The sequence below is a fragment of the Ornithorhynchus anatinus genome, chromosome 7 (assembly GCF_004115215.2).
Source record: "Ornithorhynchus anatinus isolate Pmale09 chromosome 7, mOrnAna1.pri.v4, whole genome shotgun sequence".
Lineage (NCBI taxonomy): Eukaryota > Metazoa > Chordata > Mammalia > Monotremata > Ornithorhynchidae > Ornithorhynchus > Ornithorhynchus anatinus.
The window spans coordinates 77,148,724-77,167,572 of NC_041734.1; the positions used below are offsets into that span (position 1 = coordinate 77,148,724).

An 18,849-nucleotide genomic window follows, 5' to 3' on the forward strand; every position below is an offset into this window, starting at 1 on the left:
GTCTCCCCACCTTCTTGACCGCGAGCCCGTTGTTGGGCAGGGATTATCTCTATCTGTTGCCGAATTGCACTTTCCAAGCACTTAGTACAGTGCTCTGCACACAGTAAGCGCTCAATAAATACGATCGAATGAGTTACTATATGAACAGTCTGGGCTCCACCACAAGTCTGCTGGGTAACCTTGGGGCTCAGTTACTTCACTTCTCTGGGCCTCAGTTACTTCATCTGTAAAATGGGGGTTAAGACTGCAAGCCCTATGTGGGACAGGGACTGTGTCCATCCTGACTACCCTCTATCTACCCCAGCGCATAGGACAGTGCCTGGCACATAGTAAGTAAGCGCTTTGCCTCTCCCTCTAGACTGTGAACTTGTTGTGAGTGGGAATGCTTCTGTTTGTTCTTATATTGTACTTTCCCGAGTGCTTTAGTACGTGCTTTGCACACAGTAAGCGCTCAATAAATTCGATAGAATGAATGAATTCACAAATTAACAGAAAAAAACGAGACTAATACGAATGCCTGTGCTCTAAATGACTTTGTATCATTTGACCCTCCACGGTATCACTACGTCTTTTAAAACTGCAGTGGTCACCCTCTAGTCCATCCACGTATTCTGCACAATGATGCACAATGATGCACAAGGCCAGGGTGGTGGCCTTTCTCTGGAGCCACCCCCCCTACCCGGGACCCCCTCCTCACCCCTCCCCACCCCCAACAGGAGCAGAGCAGCTGCCAAGGTAGACAGAGAGCTCTGGGAAGAAGACGTTTCCTTTTATTTCCATGTATTTTAATAAGAGGGGCAGCATCCAAAAGGCTGAACGGGGCTCAGTGGCAAAAAACGAGCGAAAGAGCAGAGGAGGAAAAAACCAAACAAAACCAGGAATGATTGTCATTGGTTTCCTCTGATGACATCACTGATGCCTTTTTTGCATGGAATGCAGGGAACATTTCAAAGTTCCTAAGGCCAGAGTTATCTGAATAAATTAAGATATTGAAATGTTGTTGCTAGGGTAAATAGCATTTCAACCATAAAAAAATGATAATTTATGAAATAGGAGGCGACAGAGAGCTCCGTGCCTCCGGAGGCCAAATGATAAATCTGCCTGAGTTCTGCCATCGTTCAGATTTCTTCCTTTGCTTCAAGGACCGTCCCCCCCCACCCCGCCCCCCCATCCCAAGGGCTCTGGGAGAGGCTGGGGGCCATAGGCGGCCCACTGATTGAAGGGCTGGGGGCTGGGGGGAGGGGGGAGAGGGAAGGGGGGAGGATGGATTCCAGTAGAAGCAGCAGGGCGTAGTGAATAGAGCCCAGGCCTGGGAGTCAGAAGGTCATGGGTTCTCATCCCAGCTCCAGTCACTTCACTTCTCTGAGCCTCACTTACCTCATCTGTAAAATGGGGATTGAGACTGTGAGCCCCACGTGGTATAGGGACTGTGTCCAACCCGATTTCCTGGCATCTACCCCAGTGCTTAGAACGGTGCCTGGCACATAGCAAGCGCTCAACAAATACCATCATCATCAATAGCGTTGGCAGGAGGGTGGAACCCCTCCGGAGCCTGGATGATCTCCGGGGAGATTCCCGTGTCCCTCGCCTGTCCCCCGAGGATTCATTCCCCGGGGTACCCCAGCAGGCCCTGGCACCCCCTCCCCCCAGCAGCCGGGTGGGCAATTGGAGGCTCTCAGGGGAAAGGTCCCCCAGCCGGCCCCAGGTCCAGATGTTAGTTTTCTGGAGTCGCCCTCCCCCAGGGGGGCTTTATCTGGCTCCCCAGGATTCCCCTTTCATGTAAGGAAACAATGAGGATGAGCCAAAGCCATTTGCTTTCCAACAAGCTCCTTCCTCCTTGTCTGGCTGGGGTTCCAGGGGCTCTCCTGGACCCATATCTTCCTGACTAGAGCCCAGAGGACTCTTAAAGCGGTTGTTCCCATGGGGCAGCCCCTCACCCCCCTCCGCGCCCACCACCCCCAGGATGGAAGACCCTTGGTGACTTCAGCTCCACCTTCATTCCGAGCAGAAATGCCATCCCCTTTCACCCGCTTCTTTTTATGCTCTTTATTAAGCACTTACTATGTGCCAGGCACTGCACAGTGACATATCTTTAACTTTGTTTACTTGCATTGATGTCTGCCTCCCCTCACTCTAGACTGTGAACTCCTCGCAGGCAGAGAATGTCACTGCTTATCGCTGTATCGTACTTTCCCACGTGCTTAGGACAGTTCTCTGCACGCAGTAAGAGCTCAGTAATATGACTGAATGACTAATGAATGAATGAATAATCAGGTTGGACACAGTCCCTGTTCCACTCTGGGGATTACTGTGTTAATCCCCATTTTACAGATGTGGGAACTGAGGCACAGAGAAATGAAGTGACTTGCCCAAGGTCTCACAGCAGACAAATCGGGGGCCAGGATTAGGGAACAAATCTAATTGATTCTGTGTTGAAGCAGGGTGGCCTAGTGGGAAGTGTGCAGACCTGGGAGTCAGAAAGTTCTAAATCTGGCTCTGCCACATGTCTGTTGTGTGACCTTGGGTAAGTCACTTTGCTTCTCTGTGCCTCAGTTACCTCATCTGTAAAATGGGGAATAAGACTGTGTGTGGACATGGACTGTATCCAACCTGATTATTTTATATCCACTCCAGCGCTTAGTACAGTGCTTGGTACGTAATAAGCGCTTGATAAATACCACGATTACTATTTTTATTATGGTATTTAAAAAATACTCATTATGTACCTGGCACTGTACTAAGCAGTGGGGTGGATATAAAATAATCAGGTTGGACGCAGTCCATACCCACATAACTCAATCCCCTTGACCCCTCCTACCTCACCTCACTACTCTCCTACTACAACCCAGCCCGGACACTCTGCTCTTCTAATTCTAACCTTCTCACTGTGCCTCGATCTTGCCTCGGCATGGCCGACCCCTCGCCCATGTCCCGCCTCTGGCCTGGAACGCCTTCCTTCCTTAAATCTGGCAGATAATTACTCTCCCAAGCCTTATTGAAGGCCCATCTCCTCCAAGAGGCCTTCCCTGACTAAGCACCCTCCTTTCCTCTTCTCCCACTCCCTTCTGTCACCCTGACTTGCTCCCTTTTTTCTTCCCCCCTCTCAGCCCCACAGCACTTACGTCCATATCTGTCATTTACTTATTTCTCTTAATGTCTGTCTCTCCCCGTCTAGCATGTGAGCACATTGTGGGAGGGGAATGTCTGTTTATTCATTCAATAGTATTTATTGAGCGCTTACTATGTGCAGAGCACTGTACTAAGTGCTTGGAGTGAACAAGCAACAGATAGAGACAGTCCCTGCCGTTTGACGGGCTTACAGTCTAATCGGGGGAGACAGACAAGAACGATGGCAATAAATAGAGTCAAGGGGAAGAACATCTCGTAAAAACAATGGCGACTAAATAGAATCGAGGCGATGTACATTTCATTAACAAAATAAATAGGGTAATGAAAATGTATAGAGTTGAGCGGACGAGTACAGTGCCGAGGGGAGGGGAAGGGAGAGGGGGAGGAGCGGAGGGAGATGGGGGGAAAAGAGGGTTAAGCTGCGGAGAGGTGAAGGGGGGGTGGTAGAGGGAGTAGAGGGAGAAGGGGAGCTCAGTCTGGGAAGGCCTCTTGGAGGAGGTGAGTTTTAAGTAGAGTTTTGAAGAGGGGAAGATAATTAGTTCATTGTTGTACTCTCCCAAGTGCTTAATATAGTGCTCTGCACAGAGTAAGTGCACGATAAATACTATTGAATGAATTGAATGAATGAACGTGGGGCTCACGGTCTTAATCCCCATTTACAGATGAGGGGAACTGAGACCCGGAGAAGTGAAGAGACTTGCCCAAAGACACACAGCAGACAAGTGGCAGAAAAGGAATTAGGATGCGGGTCCTCTGTTTCCCAGGCTCGGGCTCCTTCCACTAGGCCACGCTGCTTCCCTATTATCGTTCCTCGAATCCAGGGGCCCGGACAACTGAGAAGGGAGCAAGGTCTGGGGGTTGGCGGGGGCCTGTAATTGGGGGCAATCTGGAAGGAGAGGCTGAGACTGCAGCACACAAACGCGTCAACTGCAGAGGAACAGGTCCAGACAAACTATTTTCCCCCTTTCTTCAGGCCTCCTTTCCAGTTGTTCCCTCTTTGATCTCAGCCTGTTGCATTCAGGCTTTGTAACTAACTCCTTTTCTTAAGGGCGACAGGCTAGGGAGTCTGAAGGCTCACAGCCACCGTGGGGCTTGGTCTCTGCGGGAAAGCCATTCCGCCTCTTTCTGGTTAAACACAGCTGCTGTCGCTTCGAATGGAGAAATCCTGGAATTTACAAGTTAAACTCTCTGGATATTGACCCTCTGAATCCAATAATCAATTCTCAGAAAGCAAAGAAACTGGAGGGGTTTTCTCCTGGGGGGATTTGGAATAGCAGTCAATGGATCAGTCAGCCATTCCATGGTATTTATGGGGCACTGATGGGGTGTGTGGAGAGCTTGGGAGAGGGTAATGGAGCCTGGTATAGAGCACAAGCCTGCCAGTCAGAAGCTCGTGGGTTCTAATCCTGGCTCCTCCACGTGTCGGCTGTGTGGGCTTGAGCAAGTCACTACACTTCTCTGAGCCTCATCTGTAAAATGGGGATTAAGAGTGTGAGCCTCACGTGGGACAGGGACTGTGTCCAACAAGATTTGTGTGTATCCAGCACTGAGTACAGTGCTTAACAAATACCATAATTATTATTATTAGTGAGGGGGCCAGATCCTTCCGCTCAGGGAGTTGGCTGTCTACTGGTGGAGTTTACAACCTAGTTAGACTCTTCAACTCCAGCTGGAGTTTTTCCTGAAGACTGCCGAATCACTGTGTCCCTCCAAACTCCCTCCTTTCCCTCCCAACTCACAGATAGGCTTATCAAGCCACCGGGCCCTGATTAGCCCGAGGAATTCTTCTGTTTTAATGGTTTTCTACCGAGCCACCTTACTGGAGAGTGGAGATGCCGATGAAATTGTTTGTAGCACTGGTTCTGCTTACACTTCTTGGTCAATTGTATTTATTGAGCGCTCACCGTGTGCAGAGCACCATGCTAAGAGCGTGGGAGAATACAACAATAAACAGGCACATTCCCTGCCCACGATAAGCGTACGGTCTTATTCATTCATTCAATCATACTTATGGAGCACTTACTGTGTGTAGAGCACCGTACTAGGCGCTTGGAAAGTACAACCTAACAACGGGCTCACAGTCTAGAAGGGGGAGACAGACAACAAACAAAACAAGTAGACAGGCATCGACAGCATCAAAATAAATAGAATTATACACTTGCTACTAATAAAATAAATAGAATAATAAATATATGCAAATATACACAAGTGTGCAAAACATGTGGTGACACTACCAATCATTATCAACAATGGCATTTATTTTATTTTTATTTTTTAGGGTATTTCTTAAGCACTTACATAGTCAATCATATTTATTGAGTGATTACCGTGTGCAGAGCACCATACTAAGCTTGGGAAAGTACGGTACCACAATAAACAGACATTCCCTGCCCACAATGAGCATACAGTCTATGGGGGAGCAGACATTAATATAAATAAAGAATTTATAATATATAATCAATCAATAGTACTAATACTGATAGCATTTGTTTACTGTGCTTACTTTCTGCTGAACACTAGACCAAGCACCTGTGAGAGTACAATACAATAAAGTTGGTAGATATAATCCCTGTTCTCAAGGAGTTTACAGTCTAGTGGGGGGAAATAAACATTCAAGTAAATTATAGGTAGGGAGGAGCAAGCAAGTTTAAAGAGATGTATATAAGTACCGGGAGGGGCTAGGAGTGAGTACCTAGGTTCTTAGGTGTCATAGATGTAGCAAGAAGAGGGAAAATAAGGTGTGAGACCATTAGGGAAGCCCCCCTGGAAGAGATGGGCTTTTTAGAAGAGCTTTGAAGATGGGAAGAGCAGTGATCTGCCAGATGTGAAGAGGGAGAGAATTCCAGGCAGATGGAGGATGGGAGCAAGAGGTAGTTGGCGGGAGAGATGAGAACAAATCACACAAGTAGATTAGCTTGAGAGGAATGAAGCGTGTAAACTGGGTGGAAGTGAGAGGGGGTAAGGATAAGAAGGGAGAGCTGAGTGCTTTAAAGACAATGGTCAGGAGTGTCTGCTTGATGCAGAGTGAGTGGGCAAACATTAGAGGATTTTGAGGAGTGGGGAGATGTGTTAGAAGCAACATTTTAGAAAATGACCCAGGCAGCAGAGCGAAGTATGGAACTGAGAAGGGAGAGAGACTGGAGGCAGGGAGGCTCATTAGAAGGAGGATGATTCAGAAGTTTAGTTTGGAGATAAGTCCTTGGGGCAGTATGGTAGCAGTTGGGATCGAGAGGAAGGTGTGGATTGTGGAGCTGTCATGAAGGAAGAACTGACAGGATTGGGTGAGTGACCGAACATGCTGGCTGAAAGACGGAAGAATCAAGGGTACTGCCAGGGTGGCAGGCTCAAGAGATGGGGAGGATGGTAGGTTGTCTAAAGAGGTGGGGAAATTGAGGAGATGAAATGAGGAGATGGACAAAGGAGATGAGGTCAGTTTCGGATACAATGAGCTTGAATTGTTGGCAGGTCATCCATAAAGGGTCCGGAGGCAGGAGGAGATGTGAGGTCATAGGAAGGGGCTAATGAGAGGTTGAATCCCATGCCACTGACTTTGGCACTCTGGTCTTTGGGGCCGGGAGGGCAGCATACTTGTTTTTGTCTCAAATTTTTATTTCTTCAAAGCACTTAATAATAATATAATTTCTTATTATGGTATTTGTTAAGTGCTTACTATATACCAAGTACTGTACTAAGTGCTGGAGTAGATACAAAACAATCAGGCCCCACATGGCACTCACTACCAAGTAGGAATAGTAATAATAATAATAATCGTGGTATTTGTTAAGCGCTTACTGGGTGCCAGGCACTGTTCTAAGCGCTGGGTTAGATGTGAGCTAATCAGAACCGAAACGGTTCCCCGTCCCACATAAGGCTCAAAGTCCGAATGCTATTTTACAGATTTGGGAACTGAGGCACAGGAAGTGAAGTGACTTGCCCAAGGTCGCGCAGCAGACAAGTGGCAGAGGCAGGATTAGAACCCATGACCTTCTGACTCCCAGGCCCCTGCTCTATCCACTATATCATGCTGCTTCTCATAAGGGAGCACAGTTATTGAATATCCATTTTTTAGAGGAGGGAACTGAGGCATGGAGAAGTTCACATAGGGCTGACACTCTTAATCCCCATTTTATAGATGAGATAACTGAGGCAAAGAGAAGTTAAGTGACTTGCCCATGGTCATATAGTAGGTAAATGGCAGAGCTGGCATTAGAACCCAGGTCCTCTGATTCCCAGGCCCGTGCTCGTTCCACTAGGACACGTTGCTGTCCCATCGATTATCTCATTTTGCATTATTTAGTTATCTAAGGGAGTGGCAGGTATCCCCCTTGTACAGACAGAGAAACTGAGGCATAAATAAATGAATTGCCAAAGGAAGTAAATAATTCTTTCTCTAGTCAAATGACGGTTTGAATTTTGCTCTGCCGGACTGAATATTTAAAGGGACTCATGCAGACACAAGGTGAATGGAGAGAACGGCAGCTTTATAAAGGGCAAGTTTTGTTGAAACTACAGATGTATTCTACTCCCCCCCACTTGATTTTAGAAGTCAGCCAGTTTCGGGTTTATTGATAACTGAGGAATTCCTAGGTGCCCCTTTCTTTGAAATGAAGTTGTTAGGGTGAATTTCTATTTTTAAGGATTGCTAAGGTAGATGCAATCAATAGCTTTTACTGAATACCTGCTGTGTGCAAATGTACTAAACACTTGCGGGGGTACAATGATTAGTACACAGGAATCCTCCCTCGGGGCGCTTACTACAACCTATCAGCTTGGCAGGGGTGGAATGGAACCACTCCATCAGCTAGAGTAGATGGATAGCAACCCAGAACGCAAGTGACTTTTTGCAACACAGGAGGTGGCCACGGAACAGAGAAGCAGGGTGGCTCAGTGGAAAAAGCATGAGCTTGGGAGTCATAGGTCATGGGTTCGAATGCCGGCTTTGCCACTTGTCAGCTGTGTGACTGCGGGCAAGTCACTTCACTTCTCTGTGCCTCAGTTACCTCATCTGTAAAATGGGGATTGAGACTGTGAACCTAAGGAGGGACAACCTGATTACCCTGTATCTACCCCAGCGCTTAGAACAGTGCTCTGCACATAGTTAGGGCTTAACAAATACCAAAATTATTATTATTATTATTAGTGGACAGAACACAGGCCTGGGAATCAGAGGACTGGGTTCATTCATTCATTCATTCAATAGTATTTATTGAGCCCTTACTACGTGCAGAGCACTGTACTAAGCACTTGGAATGTACAAATCGGTAACAGATAGAGACAGTCCCTGCCCTTTGACGGGCTTACAGTCTAATCGGGGGGGGAGACAGACAAAAACAATACCAATCTAATCCCGGCTCTGCCACTTGTCTGCTGTGTGACCTTGGGCAATTCTCTTCACTTCTCTTAGCCTCAGTTATCTCATCTGTAAAATGGGCATTAAGGTTGCAAGCCCCATGTGGGACAGGGACTGTGTCCAACCTGATCCGCTTGTATGTGCCTCAGTGCTTAGAAAAGGGCCTGGCACATCGGAAAGGGCTTAAAGACTACCATGAACAAACAAACAAACAAACAAGACCCATTAGTTAGAGATCCAGCTGGCTCACTCCAACGCAGCCCTTGCCAGTCGGGCAGGTTGGCAGTAGGTTCCAGTGCTCTGGGCAGGATCATTTCCCCAAACTCGGTCAACAGTTGGGCCAAAGTGACGGCCCACCACAGACCGGACGGAACAAGTAGGAAGTTTCCCAAGCCCTGGGATGTCTCCGTGAGGAGGAAAGGAATGGGAGGGAAAATGGGAATCTCCTCATTTTTATAAATATCTTTTAGGATTTCCTGGAGTCTTACTGACTGCTTTACACCTCTCTCCCTTGCCAAAGCTATAAATACGTGGCTCAAAATAGCCCTCCGCCTTTTCAGTGAAATATAAAGCTGGAGAGGGAAGGAGAGCGGCATGGGGGGGCGGGGAGGGTTATCGTGGCGGTGCCCGATGTCATTCTGGCACAATCCTCCAGCTTTTCCACTTAGTCCAGCGGCCCATACACCGTGTCAATCAATACGATCGACACGCCTGCCCATCAGGTGGGCGGACACTTCTCGACACAAACACGGCCACTGGACTGAAGGCAAGTGTCAGCGATACCCCAGGGGGTAGAAGTTATTCATCAAATGTGGACCATGATCAGCTAATCAATAGAATTTATAAAGTGCTTACTGGATACAGAGCACTGGCCTAAGCTCTCTGAAAGAGGGTGGAAGTTGGAATCCCCTTCTATTCCCTGACAAAAATGTTCGGCAAGGTTTCAACTTCCCATCTCCGGGGAAACGTCAACAGGGTTTTGCCCGTTGGAATAATTAGGGTAATTTCAAATGCTCACTCTATGACGGGTGCAGGCCTAAGCCCTGTGGTAGACACGAGACAATGAGAGAGCACGAGCATCCCTTGTGCATGGGCTCAGGGTCTATGGGGGCGGAGGGAGAGCACCTCCCATTTTACAGGTGAGGAAACTGAGGCCCTTGTGGGCAGGAAATGTGTCTACCAACTCTGATATAATGTACCCTCCCAAGCACGTAGTACAGTGCTTTGCACTGTAAAGCAGTGTAGCCTAGTGGAAAGAGCGCAGGCCTGGGAGTCAGAAGACCTGGGTTCTAATCCATGCTCTGCTGCTTACCTGCTGTGTGACTTTGGGCAAGCCACTTCGCTTCTCTGGGCCTCACCTGCCAAATGGGGATTCTCTCTCCTACTTTGACTGTGAGCCTTGTGTGGGACAGGGACTGTGTCTGACCTAATTTCATTGTCTCTTCCCCATTGCTTCGTGAAGGAACCGGCACTTAGTAAGCGCGTAACGATTACCACGATTATTATTAAATACGATCGATCGATTGCCCAAATATGGGTGACTCGCCCGAGGTCACTAAGGAGACGGGTGGTCGATCCGGGATTAGAACCGGGGTCTCAGCTCCGAGCCCCAAACCCTCTCACTAGCCCACGTTGCTCTTTCAGATGACTCCACCCATGTTCTGTTGAAAATGCTTCTACCCACTTTCAGAGGATCAAGGCCACGGTGGCCAATTTGCCGGGAGAAACTCAGAAGGCTCTGCCTTTAAAGATACTACTCTGTACACTCCCGTTATCTCGTGTACGCTCCAGTGCTTTGCATGGTGTTTGGCACAGAGTAAGTACCCGATAAATGCTGTCATTACTCATTATTTATTTTGATTATTTGTAAATGTAGAGAAGCAGCGTGGCTCAGTGGCAAGAACACGGGCTTGGGAGTCAGAGGACGTGGGTTCTAATTCCGGCTCCATGACTTCTCTGCTGGGTGACCTTGGGTAAGCCACCTAACTTCTCTGTGCCTCAGCTACCTCATCTGTAAAATGGGGATTAAACTGTGAGCCCCACGTGGAACAATCTCATTACCTTGTATCTATCCTAGCTCTTACAGCAATGCTTGTCAACTAGTAGGCACTTAACAAACACCATCATTTTTATTATTACTATAGAGGACAGGCCTGGGAGTCAGAAGGACCTGGGTTCTAATCCCAATATTCTCCAAGGTGCTTATTACAGTGCTCTGCACACAGTAAGTGCTCAGAAAATACAACTGACTAGCTCTGCCACCTGTCTGCTGTGTGACCTTGGGTAAATCACTTCACTTTTCTGGGCCTCAGTTACCTCATCTACAAAATGGGGGATCAAGATTGTGAGCCCTATGTGGGACAGGGACCGTGTCCAACCCAGTTTATTAATAATGATAATAATCATAATCATAATGATGTCACTTTGTTAAGCACTGGAGATACAAGGAAATTTGCTTATATTTGCTTGTATTAATTATCATTGTTATTATAGTACTTGTTAAGTGCTTACTATGTGCTGACCACTGTACTAAGCGCTGGGGTGGATACAAGCAAATCAAGTTGGACACAGTCCCTGATCCACATAGGGCTCCCCGTCTTAGTCCCCATTTTACAGATGAGGTAACTGAAGCTCAGAGAAGGGAAGTGACTCGCCTAAGGTCACGCAGCAGACAAATGGAGGAGCAGGGAGTACAACCCCTGACCCTCTGACTCCCAGGCCCAGGCTCTATGAATTACACCATTGTATCCACTCCGGCGCGTAGTACAGGGCCTGGCACATAGTAAGTGCTTAACAAATACCGCAATTATTATTACTACAACTTCTGATACTTCTACTACTTCTGTTATTACTCCATGTCTCCTAATTCTGTTGTACTTTCCCAAGCGCTTAGCACAGTGCTCCAGACATAGTAAGCGCTCGGTAAATACCCTCGTCTGATCGATTGCTGTACTGAACGGTCCGGAACCCCACCGTTTGTCCATTCTTGGAGCGTCCTGTGAGCGACTAAGAGCCAGCCAGAGGCTGGCAACAACATTACAGGCGCCAAGACGCCAGCGTCTCCCAGGCGGCGGGAAGGGAAGGGCAGGACCATCCTCTGAAAAGCCCCATTCACCCCCTCGGCCCCCCCTCCCATTAAGCAAACATGCTTTCAGGGTGGGACCTGCCCCTTCGGCTTAAAAGGGTGCCCGGCTGAGCAGAAATGAAGGGAACATGTCCCTCTGGCTTCGGGGTTCAACCTCGGGATAGTGTCATGCAGTCGTCTTCGGATTTAGCGCCCGTCACCTCCCGCTGCCCCGTTCCGGAGAAGGGGGTCCTCGGAGATCAGGGTTCCCCGCTACCCTTTCATTTGGGAAACCCCGGTTTACACACTCTAGAAACTCTTTTTTTGCTTTTCAAATTTTTACTGATGCTATTTCGCTGTTCCTCTTGGTAGCTGACGACTCTCCCCCACTTCAAAGCCTTATTGAAGGCCCATCTCCTCCAAGAGGCCTTCCCTGACTGAGCCCTCATTTCCTCTTCTCCCCCTCCTTTCTGCGGCACCCGATTTGCTCCCTACATTCACCACCCCCAGCCCCACAGCAGTAAAGTACAAATCTGTAATTTATTTATTTAATGTCCCTCTCTCTAGACTGTAAGCTCGTTGAGGGCAGGGAACGTGTCTAGTATATTGTTCCATGGTACTCTCCCAAATGCTTTGCACACAGTAAACGCTCACTGAAGACAACTGATTGATTGATTTGTTAAGCTCTTTGTGCCAGGCGCTGAACTACGCACTGAGGTAGATGCAAGCTGGGGCTCACGGTCTTAATCCCCATTTTACAGATGAAGTCACTGAGGCCCAGAGGTGAGGTGACTTGCCCAAGGCCACACAGCAGACGAGTGGCGGAGCCAGGATTAGAACCCATGACTTTCTGACTCTCAGTGCCAACGTTCTATCTTCTCAGTGCCACCGTTGCTAGATTGGAAGCTCCACGAGGGCAGAAATCAAGTCCCACTCTTTCATAATTCTCCCAAGCAGTAGGTGCCGTGCAGTAGGTCCTCAGCAAATGCTTTTGGTTCGATCAATCGATAATATTTAAGCACTTACTGTGTGCAGAGCACAGCAATGAACACTCGGGAGAGTACAACTTAACAGAGTTGGTAGACACATTCCAGGTCCACAACAAACTTAAAGTCTAGAGGGGTTGTCCGTTATCCTCACCCACCTGGCCCTGAGAAAGCTAGCCGGGCTCGGAGGAAGGTGGGTTTAGGGGTCTGAGGCAAATCGAACCTGCGTTGAAGGGAGAACCAGGATATTAAATCGAAAACCTCAGCGGCACCCACAGCCTTTGCTCTCTCCCAGGTCACCGTGGGCGCTGCTGCCAACCTCCAGCCCCTGTCGACTTTCGAGCGGGCAGGGAGTCAGGAGTTAGATCTATTTCTGGCCGGGCTGATGATTTACTGCCGCCCGAGAGTTTAAGTCCTGTGACCTATCTCAGTTTACCTAGTTGGGAGACCGTGTGATACGTTCTTCCAGCAGGGTGGCCTAACGGAGAGAATAGGGGCCTGGAGTCGGAAGGATCTGGGTTCCAATCCCGGCTCAGCCACTTGTCTGCTCTGTGCGACCTCGGGCAAATCACTTCACTTTGACGTGCCTCGGCGACCTCATCTGTAAAATGGGGATTAAGACTGTGAAGCCCACATGGAACAGGGAATGTGTCCGACCCGATTCGCTTCTGTCTACCCCACTGCTTAGTACAGTGCCTGGCACATAGTAAGCGCTTAACCTGATTACCCTGTATCTACCCCAGAGATTAGAACAGTGGTCTGCAAATAGTAAGCGCTTAACAAATACCAACATCATTATTATTATTAGTAGTAGTAGTAGTATTAACAAATATAATGGTACTGAGCATTTACTGTGCACAGAGCACTATATTAACGGCTTGGGAGCAGAGTAAGGAACCCTGCTTCACGCAAGGTTACACCACCTTAGAGACAGAGCAAGACGTCAGACTGCTGCTCACTTAGTACAAAATATCACCCAACACTAGGGTCCTCTGGGCTTAAAAAAAATCACAGGGAGATACACATTTTCTAGTATCATTTCAAATACAGATTTGAAAAAAAAATGATTTAAGGATTACGAAAATGGCCATCCTTTCCCCAAATGGTTTCTTACAAAATTCCCTCCACAAGCCACCTAAAATACTGTGGGGAAAGCTTAAATTTCTCTGAGTGAAAACAAACAAACCCACAAAAGGCACTTAGAAAAACATGATTGTAAAAAGCCACTTCACAATCCTTCCAAGGATTTTTTAAGCTCCCCCTTTCCGCCATTAAGTTTTATTGTTTCAAGAGACCAGACTGCGTATGCGACTTTTGTATTTTAAAAAAAATTTATTTGTGATCTGTACATGTGATAAAGTGGGACCTCATACAGACCTTTCAAGGCAAAAACCAAAATCCAAACGAAGTAAAAACATATAAATACAATATATATTTTCTTACAAAAGAGGGAGATTTACAAAATATACATACTGCACTTGTCTCTTCTATTTTACAATTTTCACATGCACGTGACAGATAGAAGCCAAAAGAAGTCTAAACTGAGAGCTGTGGGTTCTAGAAGGACTCGTTATACGGCTGCATTTATAAAGTAAATTTCACTGCAGGCCGTTGCCCTCTATTAACGACGGTTAGTGTTCTTCTGAGGTGGGAATTTTCTGCTGCTGGGAATAGGGGGATATCAGAGGTGCAGGGGAGACGAGGTTTCATAATCCACATAATTACTGGAGGAGAAGAGAACGAGAAAATTCCTTTAGCCCACGATCGTACGCCAACTGGAAGAATTGGGAGTCGTATCGCCGAAGAAAAAAAAATGTTCGAAAAGATTTAAGATTAACAAACCTAAACCACCTAGCAGATTTCAAAGAACCGTGGCATGACTTTGAAGTTGACTTTCTTTTAATCACTTTCTTTCACAAGTGGGGGCCCCAAAATGAACTTTCCTTTTATACTCTTCCGGGAGAATGGCGTTGGCCACCTCAAAAAAGATACCCTCATTTCTCCGCCTCCCCCGCGACGGCCAAGACGATGACATCAGCATACATAAACTGTTTTATAAACTCCATTCCTGGGACGAAGAAAACAGGACAAAATGTTTTTCGTAGTTTAAACTCTCCTTTGTCATAGGACCGAAGTCGTTCTGTTTTTCCCTTCATCTAAAATGGTTACGTACAAAAAGAAAACCTAAGGCAGCTTTAGAGGGATTTAAAAAAAAAAAGGAAGGGGACAGTCTCATCTGAATATTTTAACAGGGCCTGTTATGCCAGGTGTTCTGAATTAAGCTGTGGGACACACATACACCCACCCACACAGACACACACACACAGACACACACACACACAGAGCCCACACCTCCCCCCTGCTTGCATTCCCTTTAGCTGAACCAGAAACCTAGATTGAACGGTACATAAAAAAACATCCTGCCTTCCACTTTTCCATAAAAAGGAATGTCTATCTGTACATAATTAAAATCCCATCCAAGGGTGAACCTCAGATCTTGGCAATTTCGCCTAGAAAAGTTGCCCTCTTCACAGTTACGCCTTTCCACGGCTAAGACACTTTTGTTTCCTCTTTTGTTTCCGACAACAAAGACAAGGAAAAAAGAAAAAAATGCATTCCTCTCGGAAAAGCAACAAGTCACCACTTCTTTTCAGGGTATGAGACCATACGAACCCCTTCTTACCTCCGCCCCCGCCCGACCCCCAAATTAAGGAAAAAACAAAAAAGCAGCAAGGCAGTAAAAAGTACCTACTTTGTACATCCTCTTTGTCGCATCCACTGACCTCCCTCCCCTCCCACACCACCCACCCCTCCCCAAAAAAAGGGTGACACCTGCGGTCAGTTCTTCCGGGGACTTTTGATCCATGGGAATGTCCATCTGCTGGGGGAGAGAAGGGAGAATGGGGGCGGGGGGCAAGCCGGCGGGGCTTGAAGAGTCGGGGACCGGTGGGGCGGCTGACCCGGGCAACGAACCCACCGTCGCTCCGGTCAGGCCCCGGCCAAGAGCCATTTACGGAGTGACCGCCTCTCCACGCCGACCGCTCTACCTTTCACCCGGGGCCCGGCGGGGGTCGGGCAAGCAGACCTCTCTGGCAGCAGAGAGGGGGTGGGCGGCAGCGAGAGGCCCCCACCACTCCCCATCTCCCTGCTCTCCTTTTAATTCGCTCTTCAAGGCCGGGCCTCGTCCCACCGAACCTCGACACGCGTGCACGGGTGCCATTCTTCCTCCTGGCCCGAGAAGCGTCCTCCCCAGCCCCCAGCGAGGCGATCCACGTGCCCCCACCCCGGGGTCCTTCCCCCCAGACGGGTGGGGGAGGCGGTGGGGGAGAGGGGGCGCCCTCCCCCCGACTCCCACCTCCCACGCCATCCCCCTCCCCCGGCCGGCGGGCGAGGTCCCGTGGGGAAGGCCCGGTCGGTAGGCCCGGTTGGGAGGCCGGAGGAGAGGGGCCCCATCGGGAGGCCGGGGTTGGGGTGGTCGGTGGGGGGGGTTGGGCGGGGAGGGGGAGGCCCCCCCCCGGGGGTCATCCCCCCGGCCCCCGCGGGGCGAGGCTCATACTGCGGTCTCCCCCTTGCCGCTGTGGCTGAGTCTGTGGTAGAAGCGCCGCCACGACTGCAGGGTCTTGCCCGACCAGATCCAGAAGCCCGTGGTGATGCCCACGATCATGGTCATCAGGTACTTGATCATGAACACGGTGAAGTCGGGGCTGACCGGGGCGAGGTGGCCCGGCGGGCAGGGCACGGCGTAGCTCTTGCAGGTCTGCAGCAGCCAGGAGCGCTGCCAGTGTTCGCGGAAGGCCTGCTCGTAGAAGTAGCAGGCCAGGACGATGGTGGCGGGCACGGTGTAGAGCACGGAGAAGACGCCGATGCGCACCATCAGCTTCTCCAGCTTCTCCGTCTTGGTGCCGTCGTGCTTCATGATGGTGCGGATGCGGAAGAGGGACACGAAGCCGGCCAGCAGGAAGGACGTGCCGATGAACAGGTAGACGAAGAGCGGCGCCAGCACGAAGCCCCGCAGGGCGTCCACGTTGGACAGGCCCACGTAGCAGACGCCGCTCAGCAGGTCGCCGTCCACCTGCCCCATGGCCAGGATGGCGATGGTCTTGACGGCCGGCACGGCCCAGGCGGCCAGGTGGAAGTACTGCGAGTTGGCCTCGATGGCCTCGTGGCCCCACTTCATGCCGGCCGCCAGGAACCAGGTGAGGGACAGGACGACCCACCAGATGGAGCTGGCCATGCCGAAGAAGTAGAGGACCATGAAGAGGATGGTGCAGCCTTCCTTCTTGGTGCCCTGCGCCACCGTGCGGTAGCCGTCCTCCGCGAAGCGCTCCACGCACACGGCCCGGTCCTCCAGCAGGAAGCCGGCCACGTGGGCCACGGCCACCATGAAGTAGCAGCCGGACAGGAAGATGATGGGGCGCTCGGGGTAGCTGAAGCGCCGCATGTCCACCAGGTAGGTGAGCACGGTGAAGAGCGTCGAGGCGCAGCACAGCACCGACCAGACGCCCACCCAGAGGCGGGCGAAGCGCCGCTCGTCCTCCTTGAAGTACATGAGCCCGTTGGCGCGGCCCGGCTCGCAGGGGGCCCCGCAGTCCCGCTGGCCCAGGAAGCGGTAGCCCAGGTAAGGGGGCACCTTGAGCTGGCGAGGGCAGGAGAAGGGGAAGGACGGGCGGCCCCAGCCTTCTCCTCCTCCGGCTCCTCCGCCGGGCACGGGGGGCGTCCAGGGCAGGTCGGGCAGGTAGGGCGGGGTGGGGTAGGCCGTGGGGCCTCCGGCCCCCGGCCCGCCGGCGCTGTCGGACGTGTTCTGGCCCACGCAGATCTCTCCGGCCCCGTGCACGGGGAAGTTCTCGCAGCGCAGCCGCTCGGGCCACTGGAAACCGAACTTGTTCATCAGGGCTTCGCACCCCTGGCGGGCCCGCTCGCACAGGGAGCGGCAGGGCGGGATGGCCTGCTCCAGCACGGTGCAGACGGGCGCGTACATGGAGCAGAGGAAGAAACGCAGCTCGGGCGAGCACTGCACCTTGACCAGGGGGTAGAACTGGTGCACCTCCAGGCCGGCGTCCTCCTGGTTGGTGTGGCCCAGCAGGTTGGGCAGGATGGTCTGGTTGTAGGCGATGTCGGTGCACAGCGGGATGGAGATGGGCTGGCAGAAGCCGTGGTCCGGCACGGAGATGCCCTTCTCGCCCTGGTAGGGCTGCGCCCGGGAGGCCGGGGGCGGCGCGCAAAGGAGGGCGCAGAGCAGGGCGCAGAGCAGGGCGCAGGGCGAGGGCGACGACGGGGCGGCCCGGGAGCCCCGCATCTCCGGCCGGGGGCGGGGGGCGGTCGGCCGGGGCTGGGGCAGGACGGGCCCGGGGGTCAGGGCAGCCGGGGGCGAGGAGGGGCGGTGGGCATCCGGGGGCCCCCGGGCGCCCCTCTCCAGGCTCCCCAGGGCGCGCGAGGAAAGGCGCACCGGGGAGGCCGCTCCTTTCCTCCTCCTCCTCCTCTTCTTCCTCCTCCTCTATCTTCTTCTTTCTCCTCCTCTATCTCCTCCCTCAGAGGGTCTCCGGATGGAGGGCGGGCTCTCCCCCGGGTCCCCCCACCCTTTCCCCAAACCGGAGCCCAGGACTGGCCGCCTTCCAGAGGCCTGGGAGGGCCGGGGGTCCCCCCCCTCTCTCCAACCCCAAGGTGAGGGTTCTCTCCAAGGGGGGGCAAAAAAGCGTCTCCGGAGCCGGGTGGGGAGGGAAAAAGCGGGAAAGTTTTCCGAGGGCTCCTTAAAAAGAGGCCCAAAGTCCTCCTCGCCGCCTCTCCGTCAAAGCCAGAGGTTTGGCTCGGCCACTTGCTGATTCTGGCCTCCGCTACAGCTCCTCCTCCTCTTTCTCCTCCTCCTCCTCTTTCTCCACCTCCTCCTCCTCCTCCCCGCGCCCCCCTCGAGGGCCCCGGGCCCAAACCTGGCTCTCCGAGGGGATCCTTCGTCTGCTTTCCCGCTCTTCCCACTCGACGCCCCTGGATTTCTCCGGGAGGTTCCCGATCGGTGATTTTTGGGGCGCGGGGGAGAGAAAATCCGATCCGACGAGAGGTGTCTGGCCGCCTCCTCCTCCAGGGCGCCCTCGGCCCCTCGCCGCCCCCCCCAGGCCTCGTCCCGCCCCCCTGAAGCGCCCGCCGGGGCAGCCGGACCCCGAGGCCGCGATGCCAGCCCCCGGCCCGCCGACTGGGAAGTGCGGGGAGCTGCGGGGAGCTGCGGGAGCCCCTCCCCCGCCCCCTCCCCCCATTCACAACCAGCGGCAGGGGAGGGGTCCCCCCCAGCCAGCCAATGGGAACCTTTGTTTTCTCCGGCCTCGCCCCCT

The 18,849-nt window shown here is 51.5% G+C and overlaps 1 protein-coding gene across 1 annotated transcript; it reads right to left on the reverse strand.

The window, feature by feature from the left end:
• Positions 1–13,838: 13,838 nt before the first annotated feature.
• Positions 13,839–18,641, reverse strand: FZD7 (frizzled class receptor 7). Its single transcript, XM_029069328.2, has one exon. The coding sequence runs from the start codon at positions 17,823–17,825 to the stop codon at positions 16,080–16,082; it is 1,746 nt and encodes a 581-aa protein (XP_028925161.1). The 5' UTR covers positions 17,826–18,641; the 3' UTR covers positions 13,839–16,079.
• Positions 18,642–18,849: the final 208 nt, after the last annotated feature.

Bases quoted from the DNA above. Each gene is read 5' to 3' on its own strand.
- FZD7 (XM_029069328.2), bottom strand. From the start codon at position 17,825: ATGCGGGGCTCCCGGGCCGCCCCGTCGTCGCCCTCGCCCTGCGCCCTG.